Source organism: Chrysoperla carnea, chromosome 3 (genome assembly GCF_905475395.1).
Source record: "Chrysoperla carnea chromosome 3, inChrCarn1.1, whole genome shotgun sequence".
NCBI lineage: Eukaryota > Metazoa > Arthropoda > Insecta > Neuroptera > Chrysopidae > Chrysoperla > Chrysoperla carnea.
Genome location: NC_058339.1, coordinates 24,312,204 through 24,330,093, shown reverse-complemented (window position 1 = coordinate 24,330,093; position 17,890 = coordinate 24,312,204). Strand labels below are relative to the sequence as shown.

Here is a 17,890-nt window from a genome sequence, read left to right as displayed (position 1 = left end):
TGAAAAGATTGAAAAAAGCGGCGTTTAATAAAGAAAATAAAATTTTACCACTTGAATCACCATTTTCACCAATAATCCATGCATTTACACTTGTTGGTGCAACTCTTAATTTTTGTGCAATTAAGTGACGAAAACGCGCTGAATCTAGATTACAACCCGATCCAATAACACGATTAGATGGAAACCCTGTCAATTTCATTGTTACATACGCAAGTATATCACACGGATTACTAACAATTACAAAAATACATTCTGGACTTGCTTTTGCTAATTGTGGAATAATACATTTATATATTTCAACATTACGTTGTATCAAACTTAAACGACTTTCGCCTTCTTTTTGTCGTGCTCCAGCTGTTACTACAACAATTGTGGATCCCGCAGACGTACAATAATCTAAAAAGAAATTAGCATTACATTTCATATTTATTAGTTATTCAGTTTCTGTTTACCTGACGATGATACAATTCTAGGAAATCCCCGAGTAAATGGACTTCCACCAGATAAATCCATAGCTTCTCCTAGGGCTCGTTTGTCGTTCATATCAATTATACAAAGCTCAGAACAAATTGGCTGAAAGAAAGAAAAGAAATGCACATTAATTATGAATTAGAAAATAAAGAAACATTTTTGAATATTTAAACGAGTTACGGATAAGTTTCTGAATGAGGATCAAATAATGCTCTGGCGATTAATAACTTTTTTTTTTTAATTTTCAGATATTTTGTTAAATAAATACATTAAATGTTTATATTAATAGTTAGTTAGCAGGCCTTTGAACTTTCTCAAACATACTTAGAGGTAAAGTTTATACAGACAGTATATACACATACAACATTATAAACAACAAACACGCCACATGATGCAATATGGTTACGAGGACATAAGAAGCCTGTAATATATTGTCCCTAGCGCCTTTTAAAAAAGTCTAATGTACACATTATAGTTACATTGTTCTGACATTGGAAGTTAAAATTTTTTTTATTTTGTAAAAAAAAAACCATTTACTTTATCGTAACATGTTTTCGTGTAAGTTACATTCCATTTACTGCTAACTGAACTTACTACTTTAGACACTCCAACTAGTAGTTTATTTATTTAAGTCAATACAGACAAAACAATTTTACAAAAATAAAAAAACTCTGGTTTTTTTTATAAACATTAAAAATTGTAACTATAAAAAGTCACAACACAAAGGTATTTTAACAAGTATACTAGCAGAACGGTCGGGATGTTTTTTAAAACAATTATTTTTGCGAACAATATTGCAAAAAATTCTATGTGTACAGCTAAGGTTGCTTAAAATGTTGTTAAAATATTATGTCTAGAAGAGCCGATTTAAGATGTTATATGTTACGTGCATAAGGATAAAAAATTTGTTTTAAATTTTAAATAAACCTTATTCAATAAAACAGGTGCTTTGTTGATCGATAAGCTGTGGAACTTATTGGATTTCTGAGCAAATATCTGGAAGAATCATTTCATATACTATTCTGAATTAAGCTTTGCATTTTTAATATAGTTCTCCATAAAGCAGAACAAATGATTGTCGAGAGGAGCAATGCCGATTAATGTATCAATCCTCTCAGTTAAGCACTCTAGGCTTTCCCACCTTGATGTATTTTGTCAGACCTAGGCAAGTGTCTTTTATAAGACACTGGGCTAGTCTTCGTTTGCAGCCTTTGGCTCAATGCTCGATAATCTTCACCCGAGTTTTAACGAATATCGGCCCGGTTGTTATTTCCTATTGGCGGGGCTTAAATCAATCGTTTGGACAGATTGGAAGGGCTGATTATGTCTCATGTTCCTTCAAAATCCTTTAAGATATCATTACTTTATGCTGGGTCAATCCATTCTTTGCTTATGTTTGCAAAGTTCCTTAAAGTAAATCAATTTTAGCAGAGGAACAGTATCGAAAATGCTTCATCTATTTTTCTTGACCTTAAATAAACCAATAGAATAAACTAAGCAATGCTTGTAGTAAATTTAGTTATGAGGCATTCATGTTTCGATAATGTAAAATCACACCGTGATATATAAAGTAGTGATATTTAAACTGTTTTCTTTAAGTTAGTTTTATCTAGGCCATTATATTAGTCGCTCACTGTATACACTTTGGTAATTTGGTATTTTAATTAAGTGCAAAGTATTGTTATATATCTCTTATTATTTGAAGATTTTATTTCTGTTTTTGTTTTTACAAAAGAACAATGGAAATTTTCTTTTTAAATTATTGTGATTTGAATTATTATCATCAAAACTAACTAAGAAAATATCTATTAAAAATTAATTAAAAACATATGCTGTGTAGTTTGTCAAAATTCAAAAAAGACAAAAATGTGAATGAAATATAATTTAAAATAATTAAAGTTGAAATGAATTACCTGTGAGACAATAGAAAAAACACAGGCCATCCCAACTTGTCCACATCCAACCACTGTTATCTTAATATTTCTTGTTTTTGCATCTTCGGGACACATTGGTGTTAAAATTGCTTTTGCTGTTTGATTTTTATTCATGTTGGCTGTAAAATAAAAACCAAATTATTAATTATCGACTCATATTGTTTTAGTTCTAGAAGGTAATGTTATAGAATGAAGTTACGAATATATATAGCATAATTTCTGATAAAGGAAATCTTTTTGTGGAAAGATAAAAAATGGAAAAAAATTCAGCTCCTGGAGTTAGAAATATCCCAGATCGGGAACTCGTATGAATATCTACATAACACTATGAAAAACACTTTAAGGATGTATGAACATGACAACAATGTTTGATTTAAAGGCTCAAAATTGTTTTATCGGAAGACTTTTACTCAAAGAATATGTCGTTAAAATTCCAGCATAGGTATTCGTGCAAATTTTAAAGAAAAAGTCATTGAAAATCGATATAAAATACATTGGATCTTATGGAGGAATCTCAAAATTGACATATTTTGAAAGTGTTTGATAATTTTCACTTGGAATGAATGAAAACAAATAAAAAATAACTTTTTAATAGAAACTAAACACATAAGCAATGACATAGAAAAGAAAAAACCCAGTATATCCTTCCATATAAGGGATGTAAGAGCAGGGTAGATTTAGGGTTGAAATTATTTTTATCTTATTTCCAACTTTGATGATCAATTTTGTTTTAATTTCATGAATGTAGAAGAAAAATAAAAATAAAATTTTTCGATATGTACCTTGGTTTTTGAAATATCGAAAGATGAATAATTAAACAAAATTTTCAATTTTGAAAATTATGCCAGATATCGAAAAAATTTTTTCTTACTTTTCGTCTTGTCAAGTTATAATATAATTTATCATCAAAATTGAAAATATGTATTTTTTATATTTGTGCCTCACTACCGTGCTCATACATCCTTAAATAACTTGTATGTACCCACTACATATTCGGCATACATACGGTATATAAAAATATCGTGAGAGATATTTATTATAATGATATAATCTTTATAGATTCATCCTAAACCATTTTATTGTAGGTATTATTATATATGTATTCATTTTTATCAATGTTTTGAAATAATGCATGTAAATATTGAATTAATTATAAATCTATTTACCTATTGTATAACAATACCAATACCATACCATTTCATACCAACTATAAAAGATTATAATCTTTTTGATTTGAATTGAATTGAATAGTATTAATCTATTTATAATAATAAAATAAAATATACATATTTGTAAGCACCACTATATGTTATATTATAAAGTTGCATTGCATACAATACAAAGATGGCAACTGCAAAGCCAAAGTTTATTTTATATTACCTACTAAAGTTAGATATACAATAAAAAAAAATAGGTCATGCTTTATGGTTATAGAATACGTGTTACTGTTTAAGTCCGAAATGTTAAAATTTAAATACTTACACGGTCTATGAATAAAGGAGTCTATGAAAAAAGGAAAACTTTCTGAAAATTTCTACATATAAAACATTATTTCTTCTAGATTTAGTTCAGCGAATTAGATTACACAGTATTATATATGGGCCAAAGTTCTGAATTGAGAGGCCGATTTCAAATTTTTTTAAAATTTTTATTCCTATTTTCTATTATCAGTTCTTAAAAGAACTATAAATAGATCTAGTGATTAAAAGGAAGACTTGAATGGTAATCCACTGGTGATAACCTTATATGCTTAAACTAAGTATATGAATTGCCTTAATCTAATGATTATGTTCAATGAATTTAAATTTTAAATCTAGCACATTTTGTCTGCTTAGTCTGTTCACAATGACTGTTAAATAAACCAAAATCTTTACTCTAGTACGTTTTGTCTATTTAGTCTATTCACAATGGCTGTTAAATAAATCTAAATCTCAAATCTAGCACGTTTTGTCTGTTTTGTGTGTTCACACTGTCACAATTGTCCAAGGGTATGATCACTTCAGAGTTTGGATGCTGCTTAATGCGTGCCAGGTTGATTCAAATCTTTGCAGAATTTCGATATGACTATTGCTAGCAGTTCCCCATAGCTGAATGCTATAGGTTTGAGTATTGTTTTATACACTAACACTTTATTGTCCAATGATAGCTGTTCAAGAGCCAATATGAATTAGAAAATTTCAAGTTTAGCTGTTTTCTTTTCAACCAGATGTGTTTACGCCAAGTAAGTCTTCTATCAAGGTGTATACCCAGGTGTATATAACAGCAGGACACGTTTCTTTTCTCAAAGTGAACGTTACTTGAACGCTTTCAAATGACGTGATAAGGTTTTCTCCAATAAAATTGTTTTTACAACCAGATTTGTCATTTGATACACCATTAAATTATTTGCATACAACATAGTTTGCGCAAGCGGTTTGTTGAAATCTTGAATTGGCTAGAATCATCATAAAACACAGATTTCAAACAATGAGATCACAACGTTTTATATTGTCAAGCATTAAATATACCTATTTTACATAAAATTGTACAATATTTATATGTTTAACACATTTAATTTATTGGATGTTAAAAAAGATTTAGTTTTGTATTAACTATGACACATAATACCAGACAGTCACTATATTTAAATAACATACAGTCTTTGCATTCAAATATAGGAACGAAAGACATTCGAATATTATTGGATATGCTTTATGTGGAAAAACTTTCCCTACTCGATGCAAAAAGAAAAGGATAGTGCTATCAGGTACACTGTATTTTTGGTTGACCCAAAAAGTACAAAAATCGGGTGTATTTGTTAATTGCTCTAATAGTTTTTGAGATACGAACTAAAATCGATCCAAATATGGTGATATCTTAGAAATTCTGCATCCAATCATTAAATTAACCTGATTTTTATACTTTTTGGGTCAAAATTACCCCATCCACCGAGTTTCATCAAATTCCCAAATAAAATTATTTTTTGCGTATTTCTCGATTTTTTCAAAGGGCCCTTAAAAAAATTGCAAAAAATCGAAAAATTTTTTGTATTTCCAATTTCGATAAAAGTCAGTATATAAGGTTATTTTGACCCAAAAAGTACAAAAATCGGGTGTATTTGTTAATTGGTCTAATAGTTTTTGAGATACGGACTAAAATCGATCCAAATATGGTGATATCCTAGAAATTCTGCATCCAATCATTAAATTAACCTGATTTTTATACATTTTGGGTCAAAATTACCCCATTAACCGAGTTTCATCAAATTCCCAAACAAAATTATCTTTTGCGTTTTTCTCGATTTTTTCAAAGGGGTACGTATCCCTTAAAAAAATTGCAAAAAATCGAAAAATTTTTTGTATCTCCAATTTCGATAAAAGTTAGTATATAAGGTTATTTTGACCCAAAAAGTACAAAAATCGAGTGCATTTGTTGACTGGTCGAATAGTTCTTGAGATACAGACGAAAATCGATCCAAACATTTCGATATCTCAGAAACTCTACCCACCCGCTTCGCTGGGCAATTACAATTTTTAAATATAAAGACTATTTCGTTTTAAACTTCGCTTCATTTGCTATCAGTTATTTCCGCTTTCTGAGTATAGATTAAAAATGATTAAATACCTACTACGTTTATTTATTTTTAATTATTTCGCACCATAAGAAAAATAATGAATGGAGTGTCAAAAACTGGTCATTCGGAATATAACGAATCACACTGTACACAGCATATAGTATATATATTTTATTTGTAAATGTTACGTTATATTTAATATCAAGTAAAATAAAACATATACACACGCACTTACACTAAAAACAAGAGAATTAAAGAATGAAGATGAATAAGAAGAGAAGAGTTGTCGATATCAAATGTGTTGATTTCTTAGCAATTATCTTGGTGTGCAATTGCAGTCATGAATCAAAGACGTCCAAACTGTCAGGGCCAAGTTATGTACACTTTTATTATATTATACTTTTGTATATGTTGATACTTGATTATTGGTGATGCAGTTTATAATGTGCATAATAGTACGGTAGCCCGTTAGCAATCCGTTAACCTTGATTTATATAAGTTTTTCTTTTGAATTTGATTCATCGAAAATTTTGGGGTTCCAAAAAAGATTCTATCGATTGGTCATTATGAAACAATATCATTTTGAATTTATCCAAAAAGTTCCAAACTAATTTAAAAATGAAGATCATAGTACGTTACATAAACGTCAGAAGTTACTATCGCTTATGTCTATCGGTCTATCGTTGTAAAGAGTTGTTTCTCCATTAATTTTACAAAACTTTTAAAAAAAGTGAAATTATTTGCGTACGCTGAAAAAGAAATGGTGACTAATTTTCTAAATAAATTTTATTTAAGAGATGAATCCATAGTTCGAAAAAGGTTGCTTTGTACAAATTTTAAACATTCTTTGAATGGCGTGAAGCTTTATATATTCATTCATGGAAAGAAACTTATTAAGATAAACAGTTTTCCAGATAAGAATGGTTAAAGATACAATTGAATTGCAAGTACTTCGATTATATCTTTTACTTGATTGCCTTGAAATTCGGATATGTTATAGGTATTCATATTGTACCTGCCCTGGGTACTTTTATTTTTCCCATCTGTAATTTTTCCCAATTTTCATTTTTCACAACCAGGTACAATGGAATAAGAAAATTTGCTATAGTCCCAAGGTAGAGTAGCTTTCATCGTCCGTAGCTCGAAAACTACTCTTGAAAAAAGTAGGTGGCCCGGAGAGGTTTGGATCAGAATGATCCAAAAAACATTATGAAAAAGTTTCACAGAAAGCCATTTTACTATCTAATATTGCGGGGCTCTTTACGGTTAGTATTATAAATGAACAACCTTATTGAGGGTAAAACCATACCAGGCCGCCATACTATGAAGGTATAATACCCAAACTAAATGAACCAACCTCCTTCACTTATCGAGGAATATAAATATAATAAGTATTTATTATTTTTTATTATTTTATATTTAATTTATTAAAACAGTTCCAACAAAATCCAATCATTATCATATATGTATGTATAGGTATACTAATTATTATTGGACGTTCGTTATGTTAGGTAGTTATATTATTATTTTGTAAACGAGTATTAATTATTATTTTACAATCCTTGTATATTACATACGTATATACAGGGATGGACAAAAGTCTGGAAATACTCGTTGTAGACTGAAAGATATACTTCAGACTACAGAGAATTTTTTTCTGCATTAAATTGCAGGCGTTATTTAAATGGGTTCAGTGTCACGTACTGAATGTAAATGCACAAAATCCTTACAAAAATAGGCGAGGAAGTGCCTCCATTTAAAGGAAAACCGTTTTTTAGACCAAAAATGGCAATAACCTTTTTTGTAGATAATAAAATTTCCTATCATTTTAGTATTTTTTTTTTTAATTTTAAAAAAAATTTCAAGGGGTTGTCGCTGCCTTTGCAGGTAAGTAGGACAACTATTTATTGCTAATTATATCACTATCGTTAACATTTTTCATTAATTTATTGAATTTTTATCATTACGCTTTGTAAACTTCTTTTTTATTAATCTTGCACCCGGTGGATGCAACATTAAACGCGTTATAACTTCATAAAAATGTAGGAAGAATGTTTGAAGTAAATGTTTTAAGAAATTTGTAGATTTAAAAGTGAAGTTATTATCATTTTCTTGTTTAAACAGATATTAGAAGACATATCGGTCAAATAGTCAATAAGTAAATCATCACAGTCGTATAAATCACAGACTGTTAGTGATACAAAAAAAAATTAGTTTACAAAAAAGGTAGATAATTTAATTAACTACAATAAAGATGATTACCATTTTTGGTTTAAAGATCACTGTTATGGAGATATAGCCTAAAACGGTTTTCCTTAAAATGGAAGCACTTCCCCCGCCTATTTTAGTAAGAATTTTGTGCATTTACATTCAATACGTGATATTGAACCTATTTAAATAATAAAATAGCTCCTGTAGTTTAGTGAATTATAGACAAGGGTAACTTCTATATAACCTATAGTAATAAATAAATAGCCAAAAAAACATGACAATGCTTCTTAATTTTGTAACATTTGGTACTGTATGAATATTATATTCGGATGAATTATAACCTCTAAAAATATTTCTTTAAATGCAAACAATGCATTCAAGTACATGTCATGAGATTTTTTCAAATAAAGATTAAGTAGGTGTGTAGCAATACTTTTATGCCTATAAAATAATTATAGGCATACTTGTATTCGGTTTCATACGGGTATCGTGTTTCATGTTCAATCTGTTGATAGCTAATTGAAAGCTTTTCTAAACAGGAATTTTTTCTAGCCTATCAAGCTGGAATGCTTTTTATGATATTAAAATACGACAATACTACCCTGTCAGTGACATTTTCCGACATTCGATCGATTTTGAATCTCACTTCAAATAATTAAAACTCACTTTTAATAATTTTTAACCAAAGTAAAGTTAGTCATGGTGGTAACCGATAAGAGGAAAATGGGACTCCTCAAAGTTCTGTGTTGCCAACCCTAGATCTATTCCGCAATAAGAATTTTCCAAAAATAATAGAATCGACTCAAATTATTACTACTGTCAGCTCTTTGCCCCCTCTCCCCTTCTCAAATATGTAATCGATTGGAAGTTAAAATCGAAAAGGAAAGCAATGAAGAAATTTGCTTTTATAGTTTGTAATGTGTTTTCCATTAATTTTTTTTCTAAGGCAATCACAATAAATCACTTTCTTAAATAACTGCAATTTGTGATATTTTAGTGCGTTGAACCTTTTAAAACCATGTCTAGATCTGTAGACTCAAATTGTTTGTACTCGAAAGCCAGTGACGAATAATTATTTAATCAATCAGTCGACATGCTTATCCGTTTTGGCCACATGATTAGGGTCAATACTGAAAATGACGATTCACAAGCTTCCGTTCCAGACAGGAAACTTTTGTTTATTGCGTAAAGATTGTTAACATTTTCCATTCTTGTGTATTTCATTCTATTTTAATTATGTTGTACCGACTGATGAATAGTTATTAAGAAAAAGAAAAATTTTTAGCAAAAGATGTTCATTAAATATAATTTCTTTGACTACTACCCTCATGCAAAGCCGGTTTGGTACGTGCCTGATATGTCGGTTCATTTAAATACGTTTTGATAATTCCGAAAAAATATATTTGCTGCTCGAATAATTTTTAAGATATACAATAATATATTCACAATCATATATATATATCCACCTAAACGTCCAATGCATTACAGATAGATATCGTGGTTTATTTACCAAGCCTTTTTATGGGAGTGATGCGGTATGGTGAAATGGTATAGTGAATATCTACGTTTTTTCTCTGAACATTGAAAAACGATATCATTCTTTAATAAACTTTATTTCTTCCCATTTGCATAAAATATAAATGTCTTCTGCCAATTGATATAAATTGTTGTAAATTAAGAAAAATTGATTGAAACATTGAGAATTGAGTTTATAACCAAATTTTAGAAATGTCTTCTTCTGTTCCACATTCTGGAAACCTATTAGAGCTAGGTTAATATTGATCACAAATTTGAAAAGTATGGCACAAACTTAGTAGGATTACATACTTGGTTTATCAAAATTGGATAAAATTTGGATGTGATAGAGTAAAATTAAATTTTTTGGATTTTGATGACGTCATGAAGTTCTAAATTCGATTTTTTTGATAATACAGACAAATTTGATCCGATCTTATGGAATTTTTTTTTGAAACCCACTAATTTTGGGTCATTATTTTCAGTTGTGATGTAAATTTTTCGCTAGCTATCACCTATGTGCTTAGCTAGCTTAGCTATTTGAAAAGTATGACCCAAACTTAGTAGGATTACATACTTGGTTTATCCAAATTGGATAAAATTTGGATGTGATAGAGCAAAATTAAATTTTTGGATTCTGATGACGTCATAAAGTTAAAAAATTCGATTTTTTTGATAACACAGGCAAAGCTGATCCCATCTTATTAAAATTTTTTTGAAATCCACTAGTTTTGGGTTGTTCTTTTCAACTGTTATGCCAGTTTTTCGCTAGTTATCACTCATATGCTGAATTCCGAAACCGGGGTTCCACTTTCTGGAAACCTATTAGAGCTAGGTAAATATTGATCACAAATTTGGAAAGTATGACCCAAACTTAGTAGGATTACATACTTGGTTTATCAAAATTGGATAAAATTTTGATGTGATAGAGCAAAATTAAATTTTTTGGATTCTGATGACGTCATGAAGTTAATAAATTCGATTTTTTTGATAATACAGGCAAATTTGATCCGATCTTATTAAAATTTTTTTTGAAACCCACTAATTTTGGGTCATTCTAATCAGTTGTGATGTCGATTTTTCGCTAGCTATCACTTGTGTGCTTAATTCCAGGGACAGGATTCTACATTTTCTGTCAATCCGTAAGAATAATAATAAACCAATGATTAACTCGACTTGATTTCTTTGTAGTTAATAATAATACAACAATATTTATAAAATTCGTCAATCTTTTTCTACAAAAATGATTAAAAGTTATGATAAAATTATTTGATAACGCAATGTAAATAAATAATGGTTTATTTTCCAAAATAATTTTTTATTTATTAAACATTTTATAATAAAGTTGTATATTTGGTATGCGGTCAAGTCAGTAAAAATACATGTTTGTTATAAGGTAAGAAAACCGTACATAAAAATAATAATAATACAGCTCCAGCCAGCATAGAGATCGAACGAACGAACGCAATGGTTAGCGCAACACATCGGTATTCACGTATATACGAATAAAATAGGTACACTAACTGACCAATCTTTAGTCGGGGTGTGATATATGCGTGTATGTCATAGATATTTCAATGAATTATGTATCTTGATTATCAGGTATAGTATAGTGGAATTCAATGTGCCATAAATTTTATAAGCGGCATTTTAAAGTTTTTATTTTTTAATATAAGGTTGTTTCTTAATATATGATTGTGTGTTAAACATACCCAAAATATATTTATTAAATACTCAAACATTTTTTTTCGTTTAAATAAATAATTTATAAATATTTTTTTTTATATTATTAATAATATGATAATTATTATTAGATAAATTTGTTGTTTGTATTTGAATGTTTTATTCCAGAAGTTAATAATTATTTTAAATTAACATACCATGAAAATTTTTTGTTGTTTTTAAATAAATAATTAAAAATTATATCATTTATATATGACATATATCAAGGTATGGTAAGTTTAGTTTATTTAATACTGCGATATTTTGCATAAGGAACTGCTTAACCTCCAAAATCGAAATTTTGTTGGTAATAAATAAAGTAAATAATACAGAGTAATACAAACCAAATTGGATTAAAATTGTAATTATTATAAATATATTTGCTATTCATTAAAAAGTATCAAAAAGTACCATATTCACAATGTCATACTTTTGAAATTTGAGATCAAAATTAGCCTAGATCTAATAATTTTCATGAATTTGTAATCCTGGTCCCAAAATTAAGCATATAAGTGATAGCTAGCGAAAAACTGGCATCACAGCTGAAAAGATTAGGTTTGCTTCTAGCTCCTGGACTCAAGGGCGTATTTACGGGGGGGGGGGGTAACAGGGGTAACTACCCCCCCCCCAGAAATCAGGAAACAAAAACGAATATCGGGTCTCAAATAAAATTTGAAGTTTGACAAAAACAATGGAATAGATGAATCTTAAAGAGAAAACAAAATCAAATCTTCGGTAGTAGTTAGTTCCCAGAGTCATAATTCAATTATTGTATCGAAAATCAGATTTAAATATCCTTCCAAGTCTGTTACGAGAATTCCGACTTTCCCATTCCGCGCATTTAATTTTCCAAAATTCAGAGAACTTGGTATACCGGTTCTCTGGTATACCTATAACCCTCTCTTGCAGTTACAAGGCGACTTCTTGAAGTTATTACCCCCCCTAAAAAAATGTCGTAAAGACGCCACTGCAGGCTGGACTAGGTGGTGTTTGGATGATCATAGTATTTTTTTTTTACTCAAACTGTTTAATAATGTTAAATTTATAATTAATTACCTAGTTTTATTTTTATAAAAAAAATGTGTGCAAAAAATATAACACAACAAATTTTAATAAAAATTTAAATAAATTAAAATATTTATAAAATATTAAGTGTATGTATTAAATATACATTGGTACTACATTACATACAAAGTCTTACTTGGTGGTTCGTAATTTTTTTTTTTAACAATTTTATATACCTATCTTATTAAACTAATATAAATGCATATATTTACGTATTACTTGGATGATTATTTACATGCCGTATACATTCAGGACCGGAGTCGTTGTAAGTGTAATTCCGATTTTGAAGGAAGTTGTAAGGTTGAAGGGTTCAGTTAGGAGTTCTAAAATTCTGTTTATTGCCTGTTGCCTTTCCTTTTAAAATATTTACATATTTTAACCAAGCTCACTAGTATTTAAAATACCAACTAAGAAGTCGTAATCTCCTAGATCCTCATTAAACCCTCACGATATCTACTTCTTTGTAAAGAGGATTATAAGATTGTTTGAAAACAGAATAAAACAAAAACCGCTATTTTCCTATAAAAAAAATCGAAAGCTACAAAGACGTACGGTTAGCTAACTTTAATGTCTTGTCCGTGCTTTTTCCAGACCATTAAGAAAACCTTCTTCTATAATTTCATTACGCTTGACGTTACCAGTGTGCGATTATCTTGCCCACAACTGTAAATGGCTCATGAGTGACATCACTCTTGCAAATTCTTCTTGATGGAGAAATGGTGATTATGAAGCGTGTTACCACCCTGTGTAACAAATCCGGCACCCTTTTTGTGGCAAATTAAAGATAATAGAACTGAGTGGCCAACCTTGCTTAACGTCTGAATAAATGGGGTTTGGTTGGATTTCTCTCCCTCTTATAGTATAGTTTGCTTGATTTGATGAGTAGCCAACTCTCCTACAATATCTGCAGAATATAACCTTAAGGATTGTAGCCAAAATTATCAGCTACGCCAATGCAATCTGTCTACCATCTTTTGGCTATGAACTTCTAGAAATACTCCTCATATTCCAGAGTTATTTTGTTGCATTTTTAATATATTTTTGGAAAGCTTAAACCACCAGGTGATACGATTGGCTAATACGCCAGCAAATAATTTGGTTAATCTTCTTCAAGTTCGTGAAAGTATCTTGCTATTTTTACACAACCTTATGATCTAATTGAGTTTCAATTTTTCTGCAGAACACTCAACCATATACTCTAAAAGCCTTTCTGTGATTACCATACTGTACACATTAATATATTCACAAATATACATAATAATAACATATCTTATGTATGTGTATAAAAGAGATGAAGTATACAAACATATACTCATAGTCGGATAAAGGAATACATAAAATAGCCATTCTTAGAGAGTCCTCAATGACAGCTCCGATTTTGATGATTTTTTTTTTCAAAATTATTCTTTTTGTATCTTATTTAATATCAGAAACATTTTAGATGGGGGAAATAATCTGGAGGGGGAGTAGGCAATGCCGCGACTGGTATATCGACGCCCAGCCTGAATCGTTAATGATAGAACTTTGGAATTTTGAGAAGATATTGATTTTATACTGTAAGTGTCACATAAGAAACGATTTTTCAAAATTAGCGGATGAATTTCGATAAATCCTTTCTTTTATGACATCTGCAGTTTAAAATCAATATCTTCTCGAAATTCCAAACTTCTATCATTAGCAATTCGATATATCAGTCGCGACATTGCCTATTCACCCTCAAGATTATTTCCCCCCTCTGGAGTGTTTTTGATTTTAAATAATATTTAAAAAAAATCATCAAAATCGAAGCTGTTATTAACGACTCCCGAGTAAAAACATTCATCGATGCGACTAACACTGCAATAGAAGATAATGACTTTATTCATGATAATTTTTTTACGAATAATAATATTACTTAACCTATCTGTGTTGTGTACCATCATCTTATCCCGCGTGCAGTAGGTAAGCAAATCATGCCCAAACTCCCAAAGGTATGTGTGATGTACATACAAGAGTAAGTATACTATATTATAATATATCTAGGTGTATATAAAACGATGATTATATATAATATGTATTATATATCAGATCAGGAGTAGTATAAGAAATTATAGTCAAAAGTATTTTTTATAAACTACATTTTTGTATCAATCATAAAATAATAACTATATTTCAATCGACAAAGTGGTACATAATAGTTAGATCAGGCGCTAGATAGAGTTGAGTAAGCCAAAATAGTTAAATGTCAATTTTTTTAATCAAATAAGGCCAACCGAGGTTTTTTGGGTAAATTTACGTCAAAAACGTACATTGTGATTTTTTCCTAGAGTTCACCGTTTTTGATTTAGAGAGTAAATTAAAAAAAGAAGAGAGGTGTCGTGGGCACCCGGTAGGAACTATATTCCTTTTGTACCTTGGTACATTATAAATGTAGCGCTTACTTTTTTTATTTACAAGATTTTTTCTGAAAATTTAAGGTATCAATTTTAGAAGTCAAATACTTATTCAATTCTTTAAAGAATTTAATTTGATAGCTACTTTTAGTTTTTACTGTATGAACTAATTGTAATATTAGTTTAAAAAAGACATACTTCTGGTTTAGTCAATGTACTTCAGATTTAGTAGTAGTTTGGTTTTATATGATATTTATTATGACATAACATAAAAATTTCCAAAGAATGATACATCCTTTCTGACAGATGTCTACGTAAAGCAGAAATGAGCTATCTAGCTTTTCGCTCGCCTCAAAAGAAGGAATTGGAAGGGAAACAATCTATATGGAGCTCTGTCTTGTCTTTTGTGAAGAAAATAGGTAGGTTCAAAAGTATTCAAAGAAGAAGAGGAAACGAACCAGATGTTGTAGAAGAAGAAGAAGCTTAGGAGGCAGAGTTTATTTCGGGTGGGTACAATGGGCCTTCTACTCCTGATACTATTACAATCGTTCTATCCAACAGGGTATCAATATTCTTATGTGCAGCAGTGGGTGAATGTGAAATAAACGTACCTCTTATGCAATTCATTCTATTATGGAAATGAATAACAGCCGGTACTTAAAGTTTTATAATCAGTAGGAATTAGATGTAAAATGTTTTGCTATTACATTTTCCAGCTGATACGAATACTTCAGACGATTTATCGGGAAGTCAAAACGAAGGAGAAGAAGTAAAATTAACTACACGAAGTGGTCTTTTTTATGTATAACTCAGAAAATTGTGTAAATTAAGAAATTATTTGAAGCAAATATATAGAAATTATAGTTATTGTTATCCGTATATTAGGCGTGCTACAATACACATATGTTCTTGTTCTGATATCTCGTTATTAAGAGCTGAAGTGTAGATTTTGTCAAATTTGTATACAGAATGTCTTCTTACTTTCATTGTAATTATTACATTTTTTTTGAAATAAAGATCGTTATCTTTTCAGAACATTGTAAAATTGGGTTTGTATTTGGGATTTTGGAAGTCTAATATATATCCAACTATATTCCTTTCGTACCTGGGTATATTTTAAATGTAGCGCTTACTTATTTTATTCACAAGATATTTCCTGATTTAAGGTATTATTTATGTAAGTCAAATATTTGTTTGATTATTAAGAATTTGTACTTACTTTAAATTATCTCTGTTTTCTTTAACTTCTGATAACTTTCACAACTCATTTTTTTTTAAATGATGAAACATAAATTTGACAAAAAATACAAATTCATAGTTGTACAAAATTTTTGCATTTTCTCAAAATTCATGGCAACTTGAATCGATTGAAAAAGTTTTAGTTTCCTAGGTAACCTAGATGTCGATTTTTGGTGACTGTTGCAGTTTTGGTTTTAACTCCCAACCAAATATCGTGCGATAAGGAACATAGTTCCAAAATGAAGGGTTAGATTGTGAACGATGTAAGAAAAGTTACACTTTCTGAACAATCCAAGATACTAAAACCACAAAAAATAGTCATTTTCCTTTTGCATACAATTCGGACCTATATTTTCGTGATAAAATAACGAGGCTTAAACTATGGTGATGACACCCTATTTCAACATATATTCCTTTCAAAAGTTTATGTGTTGGTGTGTTAAAAAGCGGTTGTTCTCATCAATTACACATAATAATAGTGTGCGGAGAAGATCTTTCACCAAACAGCAGGGTCTGATGATCATACAAGAAGTAAACAGTTCATATAATATTATATGTAACGAAACTGAAGAAAAAAAAAACTCGTTCTGTTGCAGATAATGTGAAGATGACGAGGAACATATTACCTGAATTTATGTATACTAGAGTAGTTCGGTGGACAGAAAGAAAAGAGTATTATAGGGTTTGTTTAGGTAGGGGTACACTAACTAACTGAATTGGTTTTTTTCTTTTAAAATAAAGATGTTTTCGTAAATGTTTTACGTGTCTGTTATCAGCTTATAATTACAAATTATTATAATATTTGATTTTTAGAAATCCGTACCAAAATTCATTTCGTATAATGAGTCCCGATCAAAAACATACTATTTGCAAATAATATTGGTTGAAGCGAGTAATTTCCATCTAGACGTCATCATCAAGAGGAAAATGATATTATTTCCGTGTCAAATCAGCCGAAATAAACGATTCGAATAGAAAAGAGAAAAACTTAAGAAAATAATAATCGTTTAGCCATTACAGGGGGCATACCAGCTAGAATTTTCAAAGAATCGATTTTGCATTTTCAAAAAGTACATATATTTATATCATATTACATGAAAAAGTAAGTATATTCCCTGAAAATTTCAAGTTGATCCGATAAATATTCACGAAAATGAGAAAAAAAATTGAACTGCGTGTTAACGTCTTTTGAAACTTTAAACGTGTTTTTTTCAAAACAGCATTTTCAAAGTCGATGAGCAAGATTTCTCCGAAACGGCTCGACCGACTATATTTTAGATCACTTCAAATTTTTTGAAGAATTTGAAATTTTTTTGGAAGCTGTTAATATTGACTATTTCTTCAATCAATACCTGTATTCATTTATCGACAAAAAAATTTTTTTGTATTTTTTCATTTTGAAGAGTCTCAACCAGAGATATGGTGGTCACAGCCAGAAACCTTTTTTTTGGAGGAAGGAGGACCTATAGAAAATCGCCCACAGGAGCAGTACCATATCAAATTTTTGAATTCATAATTTAAAAAATGTGTATTTTGCGCTCGCAACTGGATATAACTCCTTAAAATAACTAAACACTTCCTTCCGCTCACGGAGAGTTCCTGTATAGAGCACTTGTTATGATATTTGTGCTGAATTAATGTTTATGCTTATGTTAAAGTGCGAGTTTGCTTATCTGTGAATATATATTTCCACTCATCAAAATATTAATCAATGAAATTTTGAAAGTGGCTTTCGAGTGGCTAATCGAATCAACTTATCGAAGTAATCAAGTAATCTTATCGAAGTAATGTGTTTCCAATGAATCAAG

The 17,890-nt window shown here is 29.7% G+C and overlaps 1 protein-coding gene across 1 annotated transcript in view; it reads right to left on the bottom strand.

Annotated features, from left to right (window-relative positions):
• LOC123295937 (L-lactate dehydrogenase-like) overlaps positions 1-17,890 on the bottom strand; it is a 135,418-nt gene that overhangs the window by 1,365 nt on the left and 116,163 nt on the right. Inside the window, exons 3-5 of the mRNA XM_044877398.1 lie at positions 2,385-2,524; positions 453-573; positions 49-396 (exon numbers count right to left, since the gene is read on the bottom strand). Coding sequence (XP_044733333.1) covers positions 49-396; positions 453-573; positions 2,385-2,519 — 604 coding nt within the window. The 5' untranslated portion in view covers positions 2,520-2,524. The remainder of the gene's footprint in view (positions 1-48; positions 397-452; positions 574-2,384; positions 2,525-17,890) is intronic.